The sequence below is a fragment of the Annulohypoxylon truncatum genome (genome assembly GCF_022578515.1).
Source record: "Annulohypoxylon truncatum strain CBS 140777 unplaced genomic scaffold F4807scaffold_12, whole genome shotgun sequence".
Taxonomy (NCBI): Eukaryota; Fungi; Ascomycota; class Sordariomycetes; order Xylariales; family Hypoxylaceae; genus Annulohypoxylon; species Annulohypoxylon truncatum.
The window spans coordinates 13,964-39,242 of record NW_025953798.1 but is presented as its reverse complement, the minus strand read 5'-3'; the positions used below and the strand labels follow the sequence as shown (position 1 = coordinate 39,242).

General features: G+C 50.9%; 6 protein-coding genes across 6 annotated transcripts; 4 read left to right on the top strand and 2 right to left on the bottom strand.

Annotated features, from left to right (window-relative positions):
• The first annotated feature begins 8,608 nt into the window (after positions 1 to 8,608).
• F4807DRAFT_421733 (uncharacterized protein) lies at positions 8,609 to 11,684 on the top strand. Its single transcript, XM_047997608.1, has 2 exons — positions 8,609 to 9,903; positions 9,984 to 11,684. Exons 1-2 carry the CDS (start codon positions 9,091 to 9,093, stop codon positions 11,418 to 11,420), a joined length of 2,250 nt encoding a protein of 749 aa, XP_047855039.1. The 5' UTR covers positions 8,609 to 9,090; the 3' UTR covers positions 11,421 to 11,684.
• Positions 11,685 to 12,548: 864 nt separating this feature from the next.
• On the top strand, positions 12,549 to 13,503 carry F4807DRAFT_50823 (uncharacterized protein). The gene has a single exon (XM_048003129.1). It carries the CDS (start codon positions 12,720 to 12,722, stop codon positions 13,230 to 13,232), a length of 513 nt encoding a protein of 170 aa, XP_047855038.1. The 5' UTR covers positions 12,549 to 12,719; the 3' UTR covers positions 13,233 to 13,503.
• Positions 13,504 to 14,139: 636 nt separating this feature from the next.
• F4807DRAFT_50742 (WD40 repeat-like protein) lies at positions 14,140 to 17,905 on the top strand. Its single transcript, XM_048003127.1, has 7 exons — positions 14,140 to 14,304; positions 14,548 to 14,629; positions 14,698 to 15,982; positions 16,035 to 16,245; positions 16,297 to 17,240; positions 17,290 to 17,523; positions 17,577 to 17,905. The coding sequence occupies exons 1-7, from the start codon at positions 14,271 to 14,273 to the stop codon at positions 17,769 to 17,771; spliced, it is 2,985 nt and encodes a 994-aa protein (XP_047855037.1). The 5' UTR covers positions 14,140 to 14,270; the 3' UTR covers positions 17,772 to 17,905.
• F4807DRAFT_50763 (mitochondrial carrier) lies at positions 17,905 to 19,686 on the bottom strand. The gene is made up of 2 exons (XM_048003128.1): positions 19,603 to 19,686; positions 17,905 to 19,440 (listed from the first exon to the last, which is right to left on the bottom strand). The coding sequence occupies exon 2, from the start codon at positions 19,014 to 19,016 to the stop codon at positions 18,039 to 18,041; it is 978 nt and encodes a 325-aa protein (XP_047855036.1). The 5' UTR covers positions 19,017 to 19,440; positions 19,603 to 19,686; the 3' UTR covers positions 17,905 to 18,038.
• On the top strand, positions 19,452 to 22,090 carry F4807DRAFT_50740 (adenine nucleotide alpha hydrolases-like protein). Its single transcript, XM_048003126.1, has 2 exons — positions 19,452 to 19,703; positions 19,763 to 22,090. Exons 1-2 carry the CDS (start codon positions 19,574 to 19,576, stop codon positions 21,880 to 21,882), a joined length of 2,250 nt encoding a protein of 749 aa, XP_047855035.1. The 5' UTR covers positions 19,452 to 19,573; the 3' UTR covers positions 21,883 to 22,090.
• Positions 22,091 to 22,115: 25 nt separating this feature from the next.
• Positions 22,116 to 25,110, bottom strand: F4807DRAFT_421726 (uncharacterized protein). Its single transcript, XM_047997607.1, has 3 exons — positions 24,626 to 25,110; positions 24,067 to 24,468; positions 22,116 to 23,916 (listed from the first exon to the last, which is right to left on the bottom strand). The coding sequence occupies exons 1-3, from the start codon at positions 24,649 to 24,651 to the stop codon at positions 22,821 to 22,823; spliced, it is 1,524 nt and encodes a 507-aa protein (XP_047855034.1). The 5' UTR covers positions 24,652 to 25,110; the 3' UTR covers positions 22,116 to 22,820.
• Between the last annotated feature and the right edge of the window lie 169 nt (positions 25,111 to 25,279).

Sequence of the window (25,279 nt, the reverse complement as noted above, 5' to 3'; positions counted from 1 at the left end):
CATGTTATGTATGATGCAGAATGACTGTCACTCTCTTATTCATCCATATCAAGTAATGTCTTTTTGCCCCTCCAGTAAGGTGTATGCGCTGCAGCATCTCGTGATTGTCGCGCAATTTGACTGGCTCGGTCGATATTATCCTAGAAGATTGCAGTATCATCGCTCCCCCGAATCATTATTGGACGCACGCGACCGTTGGGGCCAAGCTTTTCTCGGCAGACGCTATTTATATTATGTTGCGAGACTCGGGGAGAAGCGTTTAAAGATGCTATCATCATGGCTTGATAGGAAGAATCCAAGCAGACCAATGCCCTAGTTAGCTGATCGACTAATTATCCTTGGTGGATAGTTGGCGGATGGCTATCTGCCTATCTCTTTCGACTTTCGATATCAATATTGCATCACTAATAAACGCGCAAGCCGCGTAAGTAGCGAATGGTCGATGGTTGATAATGATGGCATGTAGATCCCTTCTGCCAGTTGGAAGAGAAGGTGCCGGCAGTTGGTGAGCAACACAAGGTGGTAATCAGTGTCTCGCCCTCGTCCGCCAACCAATTCGAAACACTTTACGGGCACCGGAACCTGAAGACGCCAGTTTGCATCATTGAACATAAGCGTAGCCCAAAACCGTCGTCTCACACCCATCTCCACGACCTTACATGGCCATGTTGCTCGGGAAAAGCTTGATAATAGGATGGTATGGGCAGAGTCGAGATCGGCCATGCAGGACACAGGCATGGCACATGTCTGAACCGAGACCGTTCTCGAAACATCGCCGACCCCGCCGATAGAGGTAAGGACGAAAATCTTAAAAGGACTAAGGTGTAAGATCAGCTGCTTACGCTGCCATTTCCAGCAAGGCTAGAGGCTTGCCATTAGAGGTTCTTCAAGGAGGGTGGTTGTCATCATTGCTGTATCCGGGGACAACACCGAAACTTGATGACTCTAGCAATGATAGGGACAGCCTTACCGGAGCGGCATCGCGACTAATTGATGGTGTTGCATCAGGAGTCACATACTCGTCCAGCACGCCATTCGCATTTGGATTTACAGTACTAGCTTCACGCTGAGGCTAGGTGAAGACACAAAGACACTCCACCGCTCAGCCAGGCTGGGGGCTGAATTCAACACGACACTACTTACTCATCTGAGTAAGTATATAAAAAACTAGTATCCAAAATACTTAGTAACTCTCTCTCTCTCTCTTCACCGCAATTTCTTCTCCCTTAGAAAAAGAAGATTCTTGTTGAAAAATAACAACTGCGACACCCAGAACAGGTTAACACGCGGAAACGCAATAACTTGCGACTCTGCGACAATGCGACAATGCCGACCACAACCGCGTTCAAGGGGTTTGTCTAGCGTTAGGTGGTTCGTCTAGGTGGTTCGTCGTGCGATGAGCGCAAATTGGGACCCCACCATGGATCCCACTTCAATAGATCACCCAGATCACCGCAAAAGAAAAGCAGAAAGTCTTCGCATTGAGTGCAAGTCTCGAAATGGTTATTCGGTTTAGGCTAGGGGACGGTTACGAGTTAGACCAATAGCTCCGAGCTAGGATTATAACCACCGAGTTCTCCGATTGTCTGGCTGCTTACTCCCCCAAGAAAGGAATGTGAAAAGAAGAAGAGAAGAAGATTGAATAATCCATCACACATCACAATACATATTGTAGTCATACCTACCTAGGTACTAGGTAATAAGAGCTAGGAACTCGCAATCGCATTGAAAGAACCAAGGAAGGGTTAGCCACGGATGCGCCTATCACCTAGAACCTAGCACCTACGTAGGTAGATAAAATGTACCACTACGGCGTAAGGCAATAGGGTAAGTATAGGGGACAAAGAAAATGAGGGTAGGGATACTCCGCAGTCAATCGATTCGGTACAAGTACATTCTCTCAATGCAACAATCGTATGGTCCATGGATAAGCATTACGTAGTGCCGATCAGGGCCCCGCCCAACGGATGCGATGAAATCCGTCTGCTATCGCGTAATAAACTTCTCTTCTAGAAGTTTTCTAGCTTTCTGGAACATTTCTGTATCCGGCTAGATGACCGGAATTTTTGTATTAGTTTGCGCTAAGAACCCGGACGGCCAAGCCGGTCCCGACAAAATCCAATGGGTGTTTCCGTTTGCGAAGAAAAAAAAAAACTCATGGGTTGTTTTTTTTTTCCCAATTTCTTCTCCAGTCACGATGTGACGATGCGACGATATTGTCGGTTTTTTTTCTTACCAGGATATGGCATCGTCACGATCCAAGGCACAGGTGTCAATGTGGGTTTTACGACCAACTACCTAGGTACGAAAAAGGTCACCGACAATCTTGCCGCCTTCATCTAGATTCCTTTAGAGTATGCATCGCGCTATCGTAGTTAATTGGCCCTCTTCTAGACTTCGAAAATCTTTCCGACCCAACCAGCCAACCAGGCCGAGGTTTCAACTAATCAGGTAAGTCGTTGCTGTCCCAATTAACATCTTAGTTGGTTCAAGGATTTGGCGCGCTTACCAACTCCTACTAGTAAACCGCTCTAGCGGTATTAGGAAGGCAATCAGAACATTTGCTATGCGGTGAAATTTTTCGGCTGCCAGCTGAGAGAAACTACGAAACAAAGCTGAGGAAACGAACCAGCCTATCAGACAACATCATCCGCGCTTTTGCCTTCCTCAGCTCCTCTCAACTACGCCAACTGGTTCAGTACTATTGACGATAGAAACGGTGCCATGACACGGCCTACGGCGTTGTCGGCCACGTTTGCTTTTGGAAATCTCCGGTGAAGACGATGCCAAGACGTCGAGAATCTACGAATCTGAAAGCCTCGCATCTTAATTCGCAGTCCGGAGCCCAGAGCCACTGTTTAAACCGAGTACCCTACACCGTCTCCCAACACTACGGAACAGGATCAGAATTTTCACGCCAGGTATTACCATGCTGCCATGTATCCAGGCAAGTCCCGATAGAATGTCCAAGGGTGGATTATTATCTAACGCCGGGTCAGTTTGCGGGTCAGACCTTTGACTCCTCCCAACTACCAACTACCAATTACCAACTACCAACTACGTAGGTACAATTCCAGCCTTACTAGTAACGTCCCATATCGAGTGCCGGTTATACCGTATGCATCGACACCGGTCAACAACTCTACGTATATAATGCAAGTAATTTACCACGTGACGAAGAGAACCTTCTATTCTCGTATGCAAAAGGCGGCCAACTTAATCTATTCACAGGTTCGCAAAGACTCATACCTTGGCTCTACCTACCGAAGCAGTACCAAGACATGCAATATGCGGTAGCCCACAGAAGGCTCAACGTTACACGACCTACACTCATTCGCCTAAGGAAGACAGCTCTGAAGATCCCAGGCGTATATCCTAGATGTCATATCACCTTCTCTATGTGACACGACATTGAGGACATCAGCGGGTAAAATGCTCATTATGCGACTAATTCTTTATGGGTCGTTCCGAGTTCCACGAGTCAAGGCACATACCTAAAAGTATGATGAAATTCGGGCATTTTAACCGTTCAATTTTGCTTCTAGCATCTTCGAGCGCTTCTTCTCTTTAGGCGTCCGCCCTCTCCCGAGAAATATGACAGGTCAACCAGTCCTAACCCCTCACAGCGGTTATGTCACATGAAAAGAAATATGCAGAAAGTGGCAGCGACCCTATTGGACGTAAATCAATATCTGATCCTATTTACTATTAGCGGAATTTTGCGTGGCTTCTCGACCCCTAATGCCGAACCCCTCCTGAAGAATTACAAGTTATTACATCGTGCAGTTTCGCCAAGGTACCTGGAGATAAGAATATATTACAATTCCAAACCCTTTCTTGCTAACGGCAAGATTTACCAAAGACAGAAATCTTTACACCGTCCTTGGCAGAGCCTCACGGTAAACGGCTCCGCCCTCTCAACTAAACAAACTACTCGTATATGCTGGCGTAGCGCTGGCGTGGATGGAGAGGACCTTTGATAGCTGCCTAAAGAGGCAAGAGAGAACAACACTCTCGTCTTCTAGGCTTACCTACTCGCAGCTTGGCTCTCATTAATGCGCTCATCAATGTGACCTGGTCCCAGACTATAGCTACCGATTCCGATTGGCGCATATGTCTGTTGATGTTTGTTATAACTACCTACATACATGGTTCGATGTCGTTGAAAAAGGCCTTACCAGAGCCTCAATCTCCACTAGTTTCCTGGTAGGTGGTGATTCTAATGTACTAGAAAGGCAAGTCAAAAAAGAAAACCCGACCCTAAGCCAGGAAAATCCGGATGTTCGGCTAGCCTGGGACCTGAATAAGACGATGGGCTTCCTTTTTCCAATACCATATCCACCAACATGCAAATAAATACTGCCAACAAATCGCCGAGACCCAACTACAAGATCGATCCAAGATTTCGTCCGATCTATTGTCGACTCCTGTAGCCTAAAGAGGCAATTGACATCTTCGCATAATGTAAACTATGCCTACGAGTAGTTAAATTTGATACTTCTGTTTTGTTTCTCTCCAAATAGCCAAGGTGTGAGAACCCACATGAGCTCATAAAGTGATGTATATTCAACATGTATTAGGCCGGGACCATCTAATAAGATCAGTACTGTCCTATAGGGGTTATTCCATTCAAGGTTCTGTATGTTTGGTGATCATTGTAAATCAATCCGTTCAATTGGGGTCTGTCCCCTGAAGAAGGTATGGCAATACTATAATACCCGAAGGATACTTCTCGCGTATGACAACTTGTTTATATACAATGCTTGGCAAATACAGCCGCTTGTCTTATCGGAGAAGCGAAGACTACTTAACGAAAGTATAAGATCCAAGACCGATGAGTACCTACTATCTTGTAGAGCTTTTTTTTAATACAATTCATTGCGATCTGGTTACCAATGTGAGAGCCCACGAACTAACAGGCATTGTCTCACCGACAGCTCGGCGCCGATATAGGTATAGTAGTTTAGATGCTTACTATGGTATGAAATTGCTAATGCCTCGTCTATAGCGAGTGAGCTACGGCCTTGGAAATTACCTACATGGGTAGACGTTGAGCCTCCTAACGTCGCTGATGAGATCAGCCACAGGTCTGGCAACGTCACTAGTACAGGGGCGTATCCCCTTATAGCAACCGCTAGGAGTCACTTGACGAGCATCTCACTACATACATCGATTACCGGTCTGGAGACTGAATTTATTAGAGCATTACAAATGCATCTCAGATCCAACTTTGCTATTTACAGTAGTGGAGTTGGACGTTGGCGTTACTACTAGCTCCCTTATACACTCTTGAAGATTGCTTACTCGATTTGCCACTACTTTAGCAAGTCGGTTGTGAAGGGTCAATGAAGAAGTACAGCGACAGGACACAAAAGAGTACGGTACATCACTCTTAGTTCATGTACATCGTATAATAATGCCTCTGGGAGCCAGGGAAAGCTAGTAGCCTTCGTTGTGTTACTTCTAGTTACATCGCTTCTCAGGGAATTTCCGGGCATCAAAGCAAAGAAAACATGAAGAAGCTTCGGTAGAGAGCCTTACTCTACAATCAATATATGATTAACTATCCCGCAGCGCATAAGGTTGCTTCGCAGTCGTCCATGCGTTACCTGTTCACGATTTGTAGACTGTTCTTGTGAATTGTTGAGAATAAGGAGGCGGTTAGAAATTGATCTCGGAGCCATGGCATGGAATATGGGGTCAAAAGTTCCATGAGATTTACAAAGGAAACATTGAGTTACGCCCTATGCTGATAGTAAGCCACGAATGCCTTTTACCGCTACGGCGTACGTTACGAGTGGTTGGGTATATCCCGGCGTCTACTCTAGGGTGACCACGATAATGGGTACGTGAGCTATCGTACGGGGCCTAGGCCTCTAGCCCGCTCTTCGGGCATCATATTGATATATTCACAGGCCGTGAGAACACTAGTATGCGGACGATACCGCGCCCCCCCCTTCGAAATAATCTCGCATGTGGAAACACGTCGGCAAGTAACCGCATAAAGGCCAAGATTTTCAGGCGCTCGTTGTGATATCTAAATCACGAAGGCTTCAGGGCAGTCCAATGAGAGTGACATCTGTGGCACGATATGTTTGTTTTTTATCTACCAAGGGATAGGAAATTTGGTGTATGGCATTTGCCGATGGGGGCGCGTATATCGGCTTCTTCGACCATACCCCACGCCGTAGCCGCGGGCAAAATCCCGAAGGCAAATCCCAATAAAAGTTATCACCTATTGAAACTACCTGGGTAGTCCGAGCTCGTACACTAAGCCTCGTCGCTAGCTTGTCACTCTTCCCCGAGGCCATCCCTTGGCTTAGGCGAGTATGTAGCTGAATAATGTCTGGAATACTTAGACTACCCCTTTTCCACAAATACTGACATCAAACACGTGTGCTGGACGGAAATAATCATACTTCCGTTTGAGCCTAATTTAAATCCAGGAATTCGAGTCACAAACGAGAAACAGGTGTTGTTACCGACGAATAAACATCGATGCTTGGCTCATGCTAAGACCCCTCAACAAGGCCAGACGAGGTCTAGAATATCCATCAATCATGATAACAGGGAACCTGAGCTTCTCCGGTAAATAGAGGCATAGCGTGATCAGATAGCTCTAGGTAGTATATGCTTCTAGATAACGGTTCTTACTCGCCCTGAAAGACTATGTGTTAGCAGGACCAAGCAAGACGCCCTCGAGGTGCTAACTTCTGACGGAAGGTGTGATTTTGTCCACAATGTCCGCACGGATACCTCCCTAAGACGCGCCTATTCGTATCGACATAGTCGTGGGTGGTAAAACTCCAGATGACACCCTGGGGAAATTAGCATCCGGCATTATAACGGCTTGAATCGAGATTGACTCTTGCACAACTTGGTATACAACATATCTCTCATGTATGCTTACACTAAGCACATATATGGCAGGATACTTCGCATGCGAGAAGCTTGATTCATTGACCTTCATTGAGTCTTTCGTCGCTATAAGTTGCCTACTGACGGAATAAATTTTACTATAGGGGGGGGGCAACAATGCAGCACGGCAAATTGTATACGATATTTGTGGCGTCGAAAACACCAAATGAGAATTCCATCTGTTGCAATTCCAAATGTAAGTGACAGTAATAGTATGATGATCTTATCCATCTCTCCAAGTCTCTTTGTGTTGTGCTGTGCCAGGAAGAAAGCTGGTTACATGGATGTGACTTGCTAAACAGCCCCTATTATCCATGATGCTGGTAACCTAACCGCCTCCATCATAACGATTCCCGCACCAACCCGCACTATCCACGGGCCTCAGATGCAAGGAATATCGCAAACTAGCATTGAAGTGGATGTAAGCGAGCTGCGAATATCATGTTGTGGTACATCACATCAATACATCACATTAGATCTTCCCTCAGGCCACGACACATGGCCTTCAGGGAAAGGGGCTTACTAGAACAAGAGGTACAGTGCTTCATTACAGAATATCAATAAACTTTTGATGCTTGACAGCTGTCATACTGACGCGAAACAACGTGTTTTTGACAAAAAAGCTAGGGATATCATTCTTACGTTAGACACGCCGCGGAGACTCAAGGTCCCTGCATAGGTACCTATGTAGGTACTTTACGGTAGATACATCGTGGATGTGCTGATACAATCCAGAAGTATCGCAGACTTCCCTCAAGTACATGACTCCATGCATACCTGGGTAACGAGAAGCTATACCCCGGGCCTCGTTTGCGGGTGCGGGTGCGGTGGCGCCTAAACAGAACTCCGTGGCATGACAAGCGTCACTCTAAAGTAGTGTTTATAGCTTATGTTGAATAATTTCCCCTAGGTATTGGTAATCTACATGCCGAGGCAAGGATGCCGCCGGCCTCCGCTTACCGAGCAGCCATGAAAGCTCTTAATGACTCGCCATATAGAGGCTTAATAATTATCCTAAGCTTACACCGTCATGATACCGCGGAGTTGGGTCATCCGGAGTGTTGTCAGCATCTAATTCCGGCACCGGGTTAGATCATAGGCCAAGCGACGGCGCAAGACCCGGCCGCTATCAGCAAAGACGGTCGGCTATCTAGTCGCAGAGCCGCTTGCTTCCATCCTCGCGCTAGACGTCTTAGGGCTGGTAAAGTCCGGGGTGAGGCTACCGGAAACATCGACGCTATCGCTCCCGATTCAATTCGCCGGGAGACTGGCCGGACTGTCGTCATATCGAAACCGTATCTACTTAGGTGTGTTTCTTACGAGATCCATATACCTCGGGAAGTGTCCAAACCTCGTGGGCGTGGGTCTGTATAGCTTCTGCCTAGGTCCGGAGATAGGGCTGGGTTCCCTTTGCCCAATCATACCTACCCATGACTATGCGAATATGTAATCCGGATATCGCTTGGAAATCAACATCTGACGTACCACCAAGACGCCGCAATATCTCGAAAAGCGGGGGAAAGACGTAGGACTTCGCTGTGCCACATGGAATGGAAAGCCGGGGAAGCTCATATAGTAGTCGGCATATTGCCGAATGGAGTAATACACCTAGCTAAGCTCGCCTAGGTATGCGGGAAAGCAAGTCAGCTCAAGCTCGTCGAGCCAATGAAGCTTCAGCAGCTAGATTATCCAGCTTCCCTTTTCCGCAGCTTCAAGCAAGTTAGCCACCGACGTAGCCTTCTTATTGACCATCACACCGCATTGCCCTGCGGCTCAATTGAGGAATAATGTACGAGCAATATGCAGAAACCATAGATAGGGCTTACGCAACCTCCTTGACTACATTCGGGCAAGAGCCGCACTGATAGTATCTATCGGAGTTCGATTTAGGCAGACAAATAAACGGATGATGCGATATTGATAGTGAATAGCCCTACCCCGATCAAAACCACCACGGTCCGTGGCACCCCCTCACATCACTTCTCTCGAGATAGAGTCACGCTGTATCTATCGTAGCTCAATATCTTAACGTACCTAAGCTATTAATAAATCAATTGATCATTACTTGGCGTCGTTGCGGTAAGACACACGCGATCGTTTCGAGTTGTACCAAAAACGGGCTTGGCGATAGTTTCACTTGTCCTGCCAAGAGTGTTTCAACTAATTGAAACCATGCCTCACCCTCACTCCGACAACATGTACTCGAGGGACGACGGTTCGGAATCAGATGGCGAGAATTATGCCGATCAGCTATCGCCCTTGGATGGCTATTTCGCCTCCTCGTCCTCCTCGTCCCGTGAAATACCAAACGTGCCAAACATAATCGTCCCCGACCCCACACTACAGCAAACGTCAGAGTCAGGTTCTGAATCGAAAGCTCCAGCTCCAGCTCCAGCTCCAGCTCCAGCTCAGAGGCCGAAGGAGGAAAGAATCCGATCGAACACTCAGAGGACTAGAGAATACTGCTTTCACCCTCCTATTGGACTAGGCAACAACGAAGAGTTCATCAGTCTATCAGAGCAGCGCGCTGGTACTCCGGTCACATCGAGCCAAAGACAACACAATCCCACGTCTGCGCATACGTACTCGCCATTGTTAGCGTCCCACATACATACCCGATCATACACAACAAGAAGCAGGACTCCTTCTATATATTCAGACGCTCCGCCGGCGTACTCGCCTGAGCCATCTCCGGTTGCACCTATTAATCAGCAAACGCAATCAAGGAATTATAATACAATCACCTCTGCCATGGGTGTATCGGATGTTGTCGAGAATGAAAGGCTACTCGGGAGAGGTCCCGAGAGTATGGGCCAACCCCAAGACGTCGAAGCTGGATATTCGTCACATTGGATGAAAACAGCCCGAAGGCGACTGCCTACGTGGCTCAACTGCCGGGTCTGTACTCTAGCTCTGATTGTACTGGTCGTTTCCATCGGGTTTCTAGCCGGCTCCCTAAGAATATTTAAAGTAGAAGACGATCATGTAAGAAGCTCACCTTAGCTACACCTTTCTTTTTTTATATAAGCCACGGTCGGGATTTTATCGCTGACATGCCCATCCAGAGAAAAACTATTGGAGCGCAGCCCATCAAGCAGAACCCACCAGATTCGGCCAAGGAACCCGTAACGGAGCCCGGAACGGATATGCCTGGAGTCGCAGCCCCTTTCGCGCCGACGTACTGCGAAAACGCGCAGTACCGCTTCGAGGACCAAGTCCTGGCCCTCGACTTCGGAAGTAACCGCAACGTCACATTCATAGAAGACCAGCACGCGCACTCCGGGACAAGCCAAGTGCGCGTCGCCGGGCAGATCAACGTGCGCCGCCTAGACAGCGGCGGCGGCAGCCCGCGTCTCGTGCTGGAGATCGCGACGAACGACAAAGACATCCTGCTCGACGTGTACGCCGACGCGGAAGCGCAAGCGCTGAAGGTCAGCGTGCCGAAGAAATACGACGTGCCCGACCCGCGCAACTGGCCGTGCGTCGAGATCCGCGCGACGCTCTGGGTGCCCCGGGACGCGGCGCTAGGCGTGCTGAGCCTGAGCGCCGTGCACCTCGACATCCTGCTGCTCGACGACCTCGCGCTGCGCGTCGTGGACTACTCCCGGCTCGACTCCGTGATCGGGAGTATTAGCTCCGGCGCAGATAGGCCTCTCTCGTACAACAACAATTCTGCGCACTTCGCGCAGATGGCGCCGGACTTCACATACGTGCCTGTGAGAGACACATACGTATTCGACTCGCGCGTGATCGAAGTAACTACGACGTCCGGCCGCATCGACGGCAACTGGCCCCTGTACGATATGCTCGGTCTGCACACGACGTCCGGCGACATCGGGGTCTCGATCACCCCGCAAGCCGAGCTCGCGTCGGATCCGAAACCGGGCGTGCTATCGCTAAGCTCGATCTCGGGCGCCGTTAGGGCCACCGAGCCCGTCCACATGGCGGCGGGGACGGCGGGTGGGGGAGGTGGCATACCGCTTCGAGACTACCTAGTCGACGTGAAATCCACATCGGGCGGGATCCGCGGCGCGTTCGCGTTCGGCGCCGGCGTCGAGATCAAGAGTACGGCTAGCGACGTCGCTTTGGACCTCTTGCCCGTCATGCGCGCGGATCGCGTGTCCGCTATCCAGCCCGCGCAGCTCGAGACCGCGACGACGAGTGGGACGACCGCGGTCCGCGTTCTCGAGCCACTCTGGTTCGACTCGAACGGCACGGCTGTGGTAAACGCGGGAAGGCCGCTGGATTGCTTGCAGGCGCTGCATAAATCGACGAGTGGGAATATCGGGCTCAGGTACCCGCAGGCGTGGGAGGGCGATTTGTATGCGGAGACTACGGCGGGCCAGCTTAAGGTTAGGGGCAAGGATGTTAGGGTTGTTAGGTCGGTTGGCGGGTGGCCTGGGTCGAAGGTGGAGGCGCAGAAGGGGCCTGGCGGGCCTGGGTCGACGGTAAGGGTTCATGCGCTTATGGGGAATATGGATGCTGTTATTGGGAGGGAATAATGGGCGAGTGTGTGTGTTTGTGGGATGTGTGTGTGAATACCTAACCCTTGAAAAAGGGAATTGGTATCATGAATAATGGGAGATAATACGGTGTGCTGGGGCTGCTGGATTATGAGAATACCCTCGCGTTCGTTGACTGAAGTCGTTTTCGAGATGGGATTACGGCGTTATGGAGATTCACTTGCATATGTTCGGTGTTGGTGCGTTTCCTTAAGTATGAACAACTATCTAGGTTTATTTTTAAATAAAAATATCAACCAGACATGGAGTATTTGACATGTGGTTTTCGAAGTGGCAGCTGGCCGCGCTTGCGGAATCTCGTCCACGGTAAAGGGGCTAGATGAGCCCGTTGGAGCTTCCTTCTTACACAAGTTCGCTTAGCATACATGTATTCCGTAGGTACCACCCAAAAAGTAGATGGCGATGCTATAGATAAATTTTGAGTTGACATCCATGGATCTAGACGTCACGCAAGCCCTCAAAATATCAGATGAATTTTTCTTTTCAAAAAGAAGTTAAGCCATGAGGGTTGGTTCCATCCATATTCTATATGGGATACACTGTGCTCATAGCAGAGCAAACATGTTATGAGCAGCCACAAGATGGGCGGTCTTGGTGCTATTGTCATATGTAACAAATCATGTATCCTGTTTGTCAATGGGACGGTTCATAGCTTAGTATCAAAGGAAGCCATGCAATGTTGAAAAGAATAGCCTTGCACTTGACCGTTGAACGTAATGCCCTGGACGTTCCACAGCACGAGGTACCAAATTACCCCTATTCATATTAATATAGATTCCGTCCCTTTTACTACAGATTGTCGTGGTACAAAAATTCAGAGTGGTCATAAGGTACCTATTTTATTCCATCTGAATAATCTAGGAGGTCCTCTTGTTTTGGTTGGGGAATTCTCTAAACTTCGTTTGCTGAAAAGTGTGAATAATGGGGGTGCGTAACTGACAATGACACTGACGATGTTAGCAATAGCTGACTCTGGCTACTTACCTCAAAGCCCAGTATACTTAATCTTCACGCCGACTTCATTGTTTCGTTTTTCTTTCCAAAACCCACCGTTTACCAAACTAACATTATTTGACATTAGTTGTCAACAACTCGCCAAGCTGGATGTCTAATATTCCACTGATGCCTTTTTTTCTCGACCTCGTCAACCAAATAAAACGCATCTCGTTTGATTTTTCGGGTTCGCAGATTACATCGTCGCAACTGTACAGCAATTTCAGCAATCATCCGTCGTACTACTTCATTACCTCTCCCGCACTCGCGTTACATCTCTAGACCATGTGTGTCGAAGTTTGGAACACCTTCCAGAGGTGCAACCACCGTGTCTACCAGAACACGTTCCCCTGCAGCATCGTCAGACAATGCGCACCCGATGATGACCTTTCCCTAAAGCGAACGAAGTTTCTCCCGGACAAGACCCTCCAACTACCTCCCGGACCGCCGGAGTGCAAGACGAAGATGGCCACGAGACCCCTTAGCACAAAGTGCCCGGTGTGTGCAAGAGAGGAGAGAATGGCAAAAGCGGCAGCGGCGACCACCAACTCTACCAACACCACCACTACTACCACTTCTACCACCGCTACTTCTACCACGTCTACCCCTCCTGTGGAGCCGAAGTCATCTGCGCCTTCAGGTAAGAGGGTTTGGTGGCGGATGGGCAGTCGATCGAGCTCCTACTCACACAAAAACACAGGCCAACCCGCTACCAGCCCATCCCCAGGCGGAGAAGGAATCGAGCGCGTACGCGATTCCTTAGCCATGCTGGATCAATTTCGAAAAACGTCCCTCTAAGGTACTCTCTTCTCAGGACTGGAAACTTTAGGGATATCTGCTAGAAGTCCTGACATCTGGGATATCGCATGGAGATTTGTAAAGGACACTGGCCAGATAAGGGAAAGGATGGCGTTTGATCTTTAGGGATGGATATCCGGCGGGAAAGGGATGGAATTTCCAATTCTCGAAGATAGCTTAGCTTTTCCTATACAAAGCTTACTCATGACTGAATGAAAACATCAGTACAGATCTGTGATTCAAAAAAGTCTTCGGTGTGTAACTGAAATTTCCGAGTTTCTTACAATGGATAACCTGACGGCTCCGTGTTATCCAGTCACTTTAGACTTGTTCACATATTAGTAGCTCACATTAAAAGGGGAAGTAGGAAGCAAACTGATTGACGGTGGAATTCGTTTAGAATCACCTTTGCGGCGACCAAACTTATTCAAGCGGGAACACACCTTTGCCGTTTTTACCACGAGGCTCTCCGGACTTTGAAAGTTTTCTAACCTCTGATTGCGTCGATTGAAGCACACGTAGGTGGCGTCGCCCACATCCGCCTATTTCATATCATGATTGTTCCAATTTGGAAGCACAGAGACCTGAGAGTCCGACCTGAACATTTCCAAATGCTTCGAGCTTGTGAGGATATACGAACAGGATTGGATACCGATTGATGTTTGAAGATGTTTACCTAGGTAGGTATTTACAGTTTGCTTTAATATGACCTGTAATATTTTAGTAAGGCGAAATCTTATTCTAATAAGGCGGTTATGGTGGTATCGGATGGACCACGAACCGAGCCCCTGGGATCGGGATAGCTCGGGATCTCGCTAAAGTCTTTCCCTCTTTCCCGTTTAAGGGGTGTTATATACATGCATTATCCTGCTTTCCCCACGTTTTCCATGTAGCTTCCCACATGGAGCTCTACTGTTCCAGCGATTGCTATTGATTGCTATTGCGTCCATCTGAACTCTCCAAGGTTGCATTCTACCGAGACAATCTCAATCTTTTCTACACGCCTGTCTACGCACATGACTATTTCTCGATCTTACTATGGCCAAAAAGGCACGTCAAAGGATAAGCTATGGTTCGTCATTTCCATTTTCTATTAATATCCCGTTTCACTTAATCTAGTCCCCTATCTAGCCCCGAAAAGTCCCCTATATCCATCGATCTTCGCGCCCGCCCCCGCCTAGTTGATAGATTGGTTGGCTGGTTGGATGTCAACTTATCCACCAAGAATTGTCGGGGTAATTGGGGTGATATGGCACAACGAGTGATGATGCGATGTATACTTCAATGATATCCTAACAATCCGGTCGCTTTCTAGTTCTTGAATTAGATCATTCGTCGTGCGGCGGCCATAGACTCGGCGTTAATGGCCTTGCCGTCGACCGAGACAATGCTATTCTGTAAGTTCCCGACGGCTATAATGTGGATCCATCCCGCCCTCATTCCGACCGCTGACGTTGTCGCACAGCTATTCTGGAGGTAGAGATGGTGTCATATGTGCCTGGGACCTAAATCTCGATTTGAATAGTCACGATCCCGAACGCGTGGCTAGCCGAGGCGCAAAACCCCGACCGACCACCAAGTTCCGCGCATCGACACAAGCCCACACCCACTGGGTCAACGATATCGTACTCGCTGCTAATAATACCGCTCTCGTTTCTGCATCCTCCGACTTGACCGTGAAAGTATGGCGACCCGAATTGGGGGACACCGAGCCCCATACCATCGGCCAGCATGCCGACTATGTCAAGTGTGTCGCGACACCGAACTCTGCCGATTGGGTCGCTTCAGGTGGACTGGATCGGAAGATATACCTGTGGGACCTTAATGGCAAGGGGAAATCCCTAGAGATCGATGTTCGAGGCGAGGACGTCAGCGAGAAAGCTTCGGTATACGCTATGAGTGTTGGCCGAAACATCTTGGCAAGTGGAGGTCCGGAGTCAATTGTACGGTTATGGGATCCTAAGTCGGGCAAGAGAATAACCAAACTGGTCGGTCATACTGACAATATCCGCGCGATAATGATGAACGAGGCTGGCGATACTGTTATGACGGCCAGTTCCGACCAGACTGTCAAAGTGTGGAGCGTTACCGCTGGAAGATGCATGTACACGCTCACCATGCATAACGACAGTGTCTGGTCGCTCTTTTCTGAGGACCCAGACTTGGCCGTCTTCTACAGCAGCGATCGGTCTGGCCTGATCGTAAAGACGGACACTCGGGGAACAGTGGAAATGGACGAGGGCTTATCTGTCGCCGTGGCTCAGGAGCATGATGGTGTCAATAAGGTAGTGGCTTGTGGTGATTACATATGGACTGCCACATCAAGCTCTTCTATCAACAGGTGGACGAACGTCGAAACCGGTCCTGACGCCCAACTCCCGGAGGCCTTCAGACATTTGCGTGCGAGTAGTCCAGTCTCGAGATCGAGAAAGCCATCTGCAGCTTCCGTCGAAGGATCGGGGAAGAATGAAATCCCAGCAAAGTCCATATTGCGGATATCGAACACCGCCGCGTTCCCGCCCGAGCTTAACGGTTCTTCCGAATCCAATTTAACTCCCGGCGCGCTGCCTAGGAAGGGCTCAGAACTCATGGTTGATCCTATAGTTCCTGTCATCGAGCCCATACATCACTTACCGGAAGAGACGATCGAAGGCCAGAACGGGTTGGTTAAGCATAAACTCCTCAACGATCGACGGCGTGTCCTGACACTGGATACCGCGGGTGATGTATTGCTATGGGACCTTATAAGAGTAAGTATTACCTTGTGAGATGTCTGGACACGACTTAGCTAATTTGGCGTAGTGCGAAGTTATCCAGAGATTTGGAAAAAAGCACCTTGAAGACGTTGAGCCTGAAGTGAACACTTTGGAAGCTGTTGCACCTTGGTGTTCAATTGACACAAGTTCTGGAAACCTGACTGTTGTGCTGGAACCATTTAATTGCTTTGACGCTGAGATGTACGCGGACGAGTTGATTTTGCCAGAACCCGTCGAATTTCGGGAAGACCAGAGAAGTATGACCCATCAAATACCTACAACAAGAAATAAATCTGATTGCAATATAGTAAACCTTGGCCGATGGATTCTTCGATATTTGTTTGCTAAGTTGATCGACGAAGAAATTAAACGGGATGAAGCCCACAGACTGAAACTTAATGAGGCTGTGGAGAGACGTCATGCTGCTACCCGACTCAACCCACCAACCACGATAATGATGCCTTCTCCCGACGCTCAAGGATATGAATCTAGCGATTCTCCGGTAGCAACGCCGAGGGCCAATGGTGCCAATTTCCCCATGACTCCGGGACTGGCAATAGGCGTCGCTACCCCAGCCCCTAATTTACCGGGCGTTCCCGAGAAAACTGCTACTACTAACAGCCCTCTAGAGAAGCGACCTTCGCAACAACTGCCTCGATCATCTGGCGAAGACTATTTCTCTGGTGGCATTAGTTCGGCAGACCCGCCTCCGAAATCAGCTACGACTACAGCGGGAGCAGACCAGACAGCTACTAAAGAAGAGATCCCAAAATCCCCAGTGGAAACGAAGGATAAAGACAAGGACACTGCTAAGTCTCCGAGTACGCCTTTTGGGAAGAAATTCCGAATGGGTATGTCTTTCGGTACCAAAAAGCTTGGAAGGTCGGCCTCCACGAGTATCGAGAAGCCTAGTACCGCAGAGGAGAAGCCGGAGGAGAACAAGTCAGAGTCGTCATCAAATCACGAAAAGGAAATTGACGATAATTTCCGCGGCGTAATACAAAAGGTACACAATGATTACGAGAAGCAATTACTCGAAAATCCCGATAATTTAGTCGAGACTAAGATAACACCGGCTCTACCTATTGATGCTCCAGTGTTGAAACTCCCGCCCGGTACGAAGGTTATTATCCAGGAAGAGACATCCGGTGGTAGTGCCAACTTATACCGGGGTACGGTGATGAGTGTCGGTGTCGACGCGGATATCATCGAGGAGAAAGCTCCCATGTGGTTGGGCGAAGTCTTACTCACGGTATGTCTCCTATCCCTCAACTATACTGGATGGTAGCTAACTCTGATAGAATACGATTCCACAAAAAGATCCTGTAAAGGTCTCGTTCGTGCTACATCCATGGAAGGATTCGTTGCCTAGCATTGCGACGGCCGATGGAAACAATCGTCTTAACGCAAATAGAATGCTGAGAGTGAAGAAAATCCTAGGCTACGTTGCCGAAAGGATCGACCCACAGCCCGAAGAGCCTGAGCCTGGAGCTCTCAAGCCTGAAGAGTATTTAGAGCTGTATTGTAACGAACAGGTATGTACTACCGTAAATCAAAACATGATCAATCTGCTAACATCCTAATTCAGCTACTACCAAACACCATGAGTCTTGCGACCTTACGGGCCCATATCTGGAAAGGAGGCAGTGACGTTGTTTTGTGTTATAAAGCAAACGGCCGGAAGGAAATTCCAAAGGAACTCCCCCAGCCGACTCTCGAAGACCCCGTAGTTTCGGATCCTGGAGCGCAGACGACGATACCGCCAATAGCGACTGTAACTTGATATAGTTGTAATAGAAGTTGGAATTGCATGATCAGGAGGAGGGGTATCATCCATTAATTGTCTATGCTTGGTGATTCTAAAAATCGGGGTATTCTATCGTCTGTTGTACATACTCCTCATCTCTCTCCCCATCCCAAACAGCCATGTTAAATTATGGCTCCGAGTATATACCCCGAGTTATACAAAACGAGGGCTATCCCTTAGCCTCGAACCCCGTACATTTTTCTTCTTCGTCTTGATCTTCACTTCGTCACTCGTGAGCGCGTTTTATATGATGTTGCCTTGCAAGGCGTTGACAGCCCATTGGTAACTCCCGAGGAATATCGCGCCGCCAGCACTAATCCACATAACCCTCGGCCCGATTCCCGCGAAGAATGGCCGTATGCCGTGATTCCGCAGCAGATCCGTCAACACGGTAAACACCTTCTCGCGCTCCTTCGACAGCATGACCCTAGTCTTCAGCACATCAAGCGGCGTCGTAATCCCCGCCGCCACAGCCCCCGACACACTCCCATACAACGCGCTCTCGCCCGCGCTCACCTCCACCGCGTTCCCAGCACTACTACTGCTAGTCACACCTCCGTTCTTCCGCCGCCGCCCCCACCCCTTCAGCGCCTCCCACAGCGGGAACTGGATCACGGTGAAGGGCACCTCGCGCATGACCGTGATGCCCCAGCCGCGGTACAGCTCGCGCCACACGCCCGCGAGGCCGATGGACGGGAACTGCGTCAGGATGGCCGTGAGCGCGGCGGCGCTCGACCCGCCGTGCAGGCCCGCTTGCGCGCGCTGCTTGACGACCTCGGTCGGCACGCGCACCGCGCACGCGGCTACCTCGCCTAGCGACGCCGCGAGCATGTGTTCCAGCGGCGCTTCCCAGCTGCCTAGTCCCCGTATTATCCCGTTCCCGCTAACATCGCCGTGTATAGGATCCAGTTTCAATCCACCCGCCTTCCCCCTCGCAGCCTCCTCCCTAGCTTCTCTCCGCAACCGTCGCGAGGCGAGAACACCCTTGACGCCCTCGTACGTGCAGAAGAAGAAGGCGGCGCCGGGCGCGGACCCGACGAGCGCGGACCCGACGCCCCGGTATATGCCGCGGAAGCCGCCGGAGGGGAAGAAGCCCGCGTGCGATTGTAGCCGCGTCTTCAGCGTGTCGAGGGGGAAGAGGGAGAGGTCGACCGTGGTCCCGGCTATGCCGCCCGCGAGGAGCGCCGTCGCGAAAGGCGGCTGCGGGGGTTGGGGGGTCATTTGCGGTTGCGATGAGCGAATTGCGATTGCGATGGGGCGGTTGGGAAGGTTGGTGGTGGGATTGCGGCGGTTGCGATTTCGGAAGGGGGGATTGTTGGGTGGTTTCGAGGAGCTGTTGGTGGCGAGGTAGATGGTCGTTAGGAGGTTGAATTTTCTACCTGATTTCTACAATTGTGTGATGTGAGGTAGAGATATCAGCTGGAAGGCTGTAGCCGGGAGCGGACTCGAGACGGAAGGTCCATCGGTCTAGGTCATGTTGGGAGGGACAGGAGGGAGTGAGTTATGGATATATTTCGTTTGTTAAGAAATAATTCCTTGGAAATTATCACTTTAACGGCGTAGCTAGCTAAAACCGGTGCTAGGAGCGGGAGGACCCCTCGATCCTTCCCATCCCGGTCTTGGGAACTCGCGGTTATCGATAGCTCTATCGATAAGAATTATTCAGTAACTTTTTCTCTAACAGGGGATTCTATAATAGATTCTTTTTATGTTTCTACCAAGAGCGTAACAACTTTGGTCTTCGTAGTCGGGGATTAGTTGTAGTAGCATAGAATGGAATGGGAACGCTCCATCATGTTCTACATACCGGTGCCAGGCCAATTGGCCTGTCCGAGTTTGTGGACGCCGTGCGCGCCACCTGCCCCCCTCGCTTCACCCACCAGGGGAGCACGCAGCCTAGGCGAGTTGGTGAGTAGTCTCCCGTAAAACCTCTCTCTTTATAAGTTCTGTTCTAATGCCATGAGTAGCCTTAGCCATAAGCGGCGGGGTCGATTCCATGGCCCTAGCCTCTCTCTGTTCCAGGGTCCGTAAGTTCGCCCCCAAATTCCAGGTCTCCGATAACCCGGTGAGCGGGTTCCGGGGCATGGTCGTCGACCACCGGCTCCGGGAGGGGTCTTTCGAAGAAGCCAATGCCGTGTGCAAGACTCTCCAAGACATGGGATTCCTGGCGGATGTGATCCAGATTAACTGGTCCAGGGTTTTGGGCAATTACAGCCACCCCAAGGAACTGCCTAATTTTGAGAGTGTCGCACGTGCGCTTCGCTACGAGAGGCTCGGATATATGTGCGGTTATCGTAAACTCGCCAGCCTCTTCCTTGCGCACCACGAGGATGATCAATACGAGACCGTCCTCATGCGCCTGTTGCAGGGACACGGCAGTCGCGGCCTGCGCGGCATGAAGAAAGCTCACGATATCCCCGAATGCGACGGCATGTTTGGTGTCCATCAAAGTGGTTATGTGGATGATCAGATGAGCGAGTGGCCCTTCTACAGGGACACGCCGTCGGCCAAGGTTCGCAAGCATTTGCGCGAGGCCATCAAAGCCGACTTCCGTTCTATGGATAACCAGGACCCCGAGGCTGAGGCTGAGTCTGAGTCTGAGGTAGAGGTCGAGCTGGAAGATTTTTATCACAAAACGCAATACGCGTCGATCGAACCTAACGACATCCGCATCGAAGATGGCGGTGTTATGGTGTACAGGCCCCTGCTGGAGTTCAGCAAAGACCGGCTCGTCGCGACTTGTCTAGAGAACAATGTTCCGTGGTGGGAAGATTCTACTAACCAAGACGCTACCCTCACGATGAGAAACGCCGTTAGAAAGCTATATAAGGGCTACACCCTCCCCAAGGCCCTCCAGAAGCCGTCTATTTTGGCTCTTTCGAAGCGGTGCGAGCGGAGGGTTCAAGCGCTGGAGGCCGAGGCCGATAGGCTGTTGCGCCAAACCATCATCCACGACTTCGAACTACACGCCGGGACCGCGATAGTCCAATTTCCGAAATACGAATCCGCCATAACGAGGCGGGACTCGCGATCCCCGCTACGCCGCAAAGCGCGCCTATCGCGACGAAGAGAGATCGCCGCGATCGTCCTGCGCAAGATCCTCATGCTCGTGAGCCCGGAAAAGCAGGCGCCGCATATCCCAACCCTCGAGAACCACGTCTGGCGGCTTTTCCCATCTCTCGCCGACCCGGGAAACGCCGCGCAGGCGGGCGAGCCCAAAGCCTTCAGCTTATGCGGCGTCCTCCTCGCTCCTATCACGCCCGAGTTCCCCCAGGGGAGCTCCGCCGCCGCCTCCGCCGCGAACGCTAGCAATGAGCGACACATGCAGCAGCTGACCTGGCACCTCTCGCGCGCGCATTACCCGTCCACGCAGCCCGTGCCACGCGTCCGCACGCCGTACTGGGCCATGATAAACCACACGCCGACCTTCCTCCAATCGTCGCGCGCGCAGTGGATGCTCTGGGACGGGCGATACTGGTGCCACGCAGAGCACCGGTTTCCGTACCGAGTAATCGTGCAGCCCTTCCTCGCCGCGCACTCAAAACCATTCCGCGCCTTACTCTCCCCAACCACGCGCGCCCTCCTCGACGCCCGCCTAAAGCGCTACGCCCCGGGCAAAGTTCGGTACACGCTCCCCGGCCTCTACCTAGAAGAGGACCTGGACCTGTCGCGGCCGATGCGCGACGTCGCCCCTCGCCGCGGGTACCCGGACCCGATCGCGTGGGAGTACGTCAAGGGCGGCGGGGCGGGCGACGACGGGCGCGGCGCCGACCGTGGCGTCGCGCAGGAGGGGGAGAGGAGAGATCAAAGCGAACACCCGCGCGTACCCGATAGTTCGAAGATGAAGCTCCTTGCGTTGCCGACCCTGGGGATCCAGATCCCTGGTCTTGATGAGTGGATCGAGTACGAGGTTCGCTATCGCAAGGCGGATCGCGAGATTTTGGGGTTGGCGGGGTCGTGGGATAGGGGTTCTTTTGGGGCGTTTGGGCCGCTTGGGAAGAAGAGGGGAAGGGTGATGAGGGTAAAGAGGAGGGTGAGAATAAAGGCTAGGCGAAAGGGGAAGAAGGTATCGAGGTTGAGAACGTAGACTAGGCATTGTATATAGCTCCGCTCTATGAAAACTTACCTGCTTTCACTCTGATACTCGAGTTATGCGAGATATCGATGTACAATAATAACTCACCTCGTCTAGTTATCCTACAATGTACATTATTCAAATCCTCCAATACAACAAGCGGCATCTACATATAGAGAGAAATTAATTCTCCTATATTAATTAATCACCAATTCATTCACGCGAGCGAAGAAACAGTCAGTCAGTTGGGGTAAACCGAAATTCTCATTTCTTCGATTTATCAGGTATCATGGGTGATGTGGAATAGGGGGCAGTGGGGTATAGGGGGATCAAGCCTCTAGGTACAGCAACGAGGCGTATGATGCAAAGTTGATGTGATCATCTTTTTTTCCACCCGTAGGGCAGAAGAAGGGTGCAGTGACTTTCTTTTTGGGGGGAATAATTTCCGACACGGCCAAAAGGCCAAAAGTGGTGGTGGTAGTAGTGGTGATGGTGGTACAAGAGTTAATAGATCCGTCGTGAGAGACGATCGCCCGCACCAAACCAAACCGAACCAACGTTGGGCAAGGACAACAAAATGCCAATGCCAAAAACTCCGTGCTTTCCTGTGCCTGTTGTTGCCAGAGAACAACAACCTTCCGTACGTACTATGCCGCCGATGCAATGCTAGGGAATTCCAACTTTTCGTGGACGTAAGACTGGGACAAGATCCCTTCCTCTGCGAAGAGTGCTAATGCCACCGCACTCACCACACCCAAAGGGATCAGTCAATAGAACTCTGATGGCCAATAACCTTCACCTTTCCGCAACTCCCTCGGGTTAAAACCCTCCACCAGGACTTCTTTAGGTCCTTGATACAATTATAAGGCGGGCACGCCCGCATTTTCCCTCCAACCCTCCCTCTCACCCTCTCTCTCTTCACTTAATAATAGGTAAGGTAAACGTATACCTTAGAAGGCACCACCGGTACCCTCTCCCGCAAACTTCTTCACCATATTCTCGCTGAGCTCGAGTCGGAGATCGAGGACCTTAGCTTCACGCTCGTACTTTTCCCAAAGGGCCAGATTCTTGCGGAGCTTTTCCTCTTTCACGTACTTCTCCGCTCGCAGCTTTTCTTCTTCCTCCTTGAGCGCCAACGTGTGGGGCACGAGCTCAGGAAGCACACCTAGGGACATTGCGAGATGCTGCGTGTCCATCTTGCCACCCGGTACGATGGGTGAAACCGTCGACAAAAGCTGCTGCGCTAGGCTGGGTCGGTTGCTCTCGGCGGCCGGGCCCTTAGGAGGGTTAAACGGCTTCGATTGGTTAACCGGAGTCGAAGGGACTGACTGCGACACGGAGCCCGCGCGAGGGCCTGTGGGTATAGTGCTCGAGCCTGACGTTGCTGATGCCGAAGCGGGACCTGTAGTAGGTGGCAGGTTACGGCTCTGGATCGTGCTACCCCAGCTAGGTCCTCCTCGACCACCGCGACCATAACCTCCTCCGCGAGATGGGACATATCCTCGGGGACCTGAAGGCGGACCACCAGGACTGATGTCGGGCCGACCGGATGCTGAAGGGACGATTGAAGACGGTCTGGGAGGTGGTCCTATCACTCCACCAGATTGGCTTCCGAACGTGCGATTGTCTCTCGGTCCGGTCGGCGGTGCTCGAAGAGCGGCGGGGCCGCGAGGAGGAGATCGCAAGGGAGCCTGTTGCTCCTTCGGCGTACCCTGAGGGCTTCTGTCTCTGGTCGGGACTCCATGAGAGGATCGAGACAAAGGTCGCGAGGGCAGAGGTGACTCTGGATGTGAGCGATCGTCGCGACGAAGTGGGAGAGGATGAGGTGAAGATCGACGGGATGTGTCTCGAGACGGAATCGCCGAAGAAATAGCCGAGTCACGAGGTAAAGAAGGACGTCTACTATACGAACCAAAACGATCATCTCGACGGTCGGCGCTACGAGAGCGAGTTCGGTACGTGCTAGCTCGCTGAATAGGAGGGGGTGAACGACGGGGGGATCGGTCTCGACCGCGATCTCTCTCGTATGGAGATCTTGTTCTGCGTCTGTACGGAGAATTGGTTAGGGGAATGTAATTAGGATTGGTGTAATCAGGATTGACGGGGTTCATAGGGTTGGCAGAGTAGGAAGGGTCGTAAGGATTGTAAGGGTTGTAAGGGTCGTAAGGGTTGTTAAGCTGAAATGGTTGGTTGAACCTTGTGCCATAGTCCCTTCGAGGAGATCGCATTCGATCTCTATCATCCCGTCTTGGAGAAAATCGGCGTGGGCTGCTACGTCGAGGTGGGCTGCGTCGAGGCGACGAGCGTCGGGGAGGGCTTCTACGAAGACTACGGCTCCTATCGCGTCGTCTCCAGCTGTCACCTCCCAAGTCTCTGGCGTCTCTAACGTCTCGTCTGTCTCTGGAAGGATCTCGGCGGTACCGGTCCGTGCTACGTGAACGGCGTCGAGGAGATCGGCCAGGAACGTAGCGATCGCTGTCTAGGATCGGCGGAGAGCGTCCTCGAGGAGGGCTTCTAGCCCGTCGTGGAGAGCGATTCGAGTTGAAGGGCCGATACGACTCCCCCGCGCCATACCTAGTGACTTCACCGTCATCGTACCTAATAAAAAAAATTGGTTAATTTTTGTTTACTCGGATTGGATTTCGCAGCTTCTTAGACGTGAGGATAGGATGGAATTGGCGCCAAAAAGCTACCAGTTGCCATGTCCTCGCAATCATCATAGAAGCGCTGGGGTGGGATGAAGCAGGATACTTACCTTCTACTTCGCGCATCGCGATCCATTGTGTAGCCACTGTCAGTGTCACCAGCTCTGAAATGGCGGTAGTTAAAATCGTGCTCTAGGTAGTCGAAGGCGCGATTGTGACGAGGTCGTAATACGAGTTCGATACGATCTTCGCGAGCTTGTCCAAGGAAAAAGGGACGGAAACGGTTGGGGGGCTGTAGGATTTCACCTGGTCCTGACTCTGGATTTTCTTCGCGTTCGGTTGTATTTTCCGGAGCAGCGTCAGAGAGAGGAATGATTTGTAGATCGGAGTTAGGAGAATTCTCAAGCTTCACCTCTGTCTCCGAAGGGCTAGGAGACTCGGTCTCGAGGCTTACTTCTGTGAGTGATTGAGTAGTGACAGAAGTTGGTTGAGAAGCTCGAGGAGAAAGGGATGGAGAAGTTCGAGGTGATGGAGATTGAGATTGAGAAAGTTCAGATTCAGATTCAGATTGAGGAGTGATATCGCGAGGATGCCATTTCCTGTAGTTCGATACATACTCTGGACGCGCAGGCTGGTTCCGATAAGAACCGCTGCCCCGGTTTAAGAACATCTTGCCCAGTGATATGCCCGCGATAACGGAAGTATGATGCGCCTATCACCGCTCCCGCTGAGCCTTAGCCTTAGCGCTAGCGCTAGTGCTAGCG